The 801-nt window shown below is 34.2% G+C and overlaps 1 protein-coding gene across 1 annotated transcript in view; it reads right to left on the bottom strand.

The window, feature by feature from the left end:
• Positions 1–801, bottom strand: part of LOC106105062 (Bloom syndrome protein homolog) — an 11,604-nt gene that overhangs the window by 1,697 nt on the left and 9,106 nt on the right. The window contains exon 13 of the mRNA XM_013285287.1: positions 6–11. Within this exon, the coding sequence (XP_013140741.1) occupies positions 6–11 (6 nt within the window). The remainder of the gene's footprint in view (positions 1–5; positions 12–801) is intronic.

Below are 801 nucleotides of genomic sequence, written 5' to 3'. Positions count from 1 at the left end.
GTTGCGCTCCACTGACAACGTCATTCATTCACCATTCTTTTAGTGGATCTTTACTAGACTTAATGGACCTTTAGTGGGAGCACTTTTAGTTTCGCAGCCAATTCAACTGTTTACAGAAATCAAAGCGAGACCAAGAAGTTGTACCATTGAGTCAAATTGTGCACATTCTTAGTGTTTAGTATGGACAATCACCACTAAAAAGAGATTCTTTAGTGGTTAATTAGAAAGCAATATTCAATTCAAACAGTAATTTCTAAGAAAGAATACGATTCAAATGACAGCGTAAGTTAAATTGGTCAAAACACTTCGGTTACGACGTCATAATGGGACGCACCTTATGTCAGCAACGAGATCTTAAAAGCATGGCATAGCGTTACTATTTGTATTTTCAAATGTACCAACTTTTGTTTACAAAACAAAACTCTGTGAAAGCAGCACAATACTAAGCACAAATACGCCAAATTGGTTAAACATTGCGCCAAATTGAGTAAACATTACGCCAAATTGAATAAACATTACGCCAAATTGAGTAAACATTGTGCCAAATTGAATAAACATTACGCCAAATTGAGTAAACATTGTGCCAAATTGAATAAACATTACGCCAAATAGAGTAAACATTGTGCCAAATTGAATAAACATTACGCCAAATTGAGTAAACATTGTGCCAAATTGAGTAAACATTACGCCAAATCGATTAAACATTGCGCCTAATTAAGTAAACATTGCACTAAATTAAATAAACATTACACCAAATTGAGTAAACATTGCGCTAAATTGAGTAAACATCGCACCAAATTG

The sequence above is a fragment of the Papilio polytes genome, unplaced genomic scaffold, assembly GCF_000836215.1.
Source record: "Papilio polytes unplaced genomic scaffold, Ppol_1.0 DF823177.1, whole genome shotgun sequence".
Lineage (NCBI taxonomy): Eukaryota > Metazoa > Arthropoda > Insecta > Lepidoptera > Papilionidae > Papilio > Papilio polytes.
The sequence above is the reverse complement of the archived record's forward strand: the minus strand, read 5'-3'. Positions and strand labels throughout refer to the sequence as shown.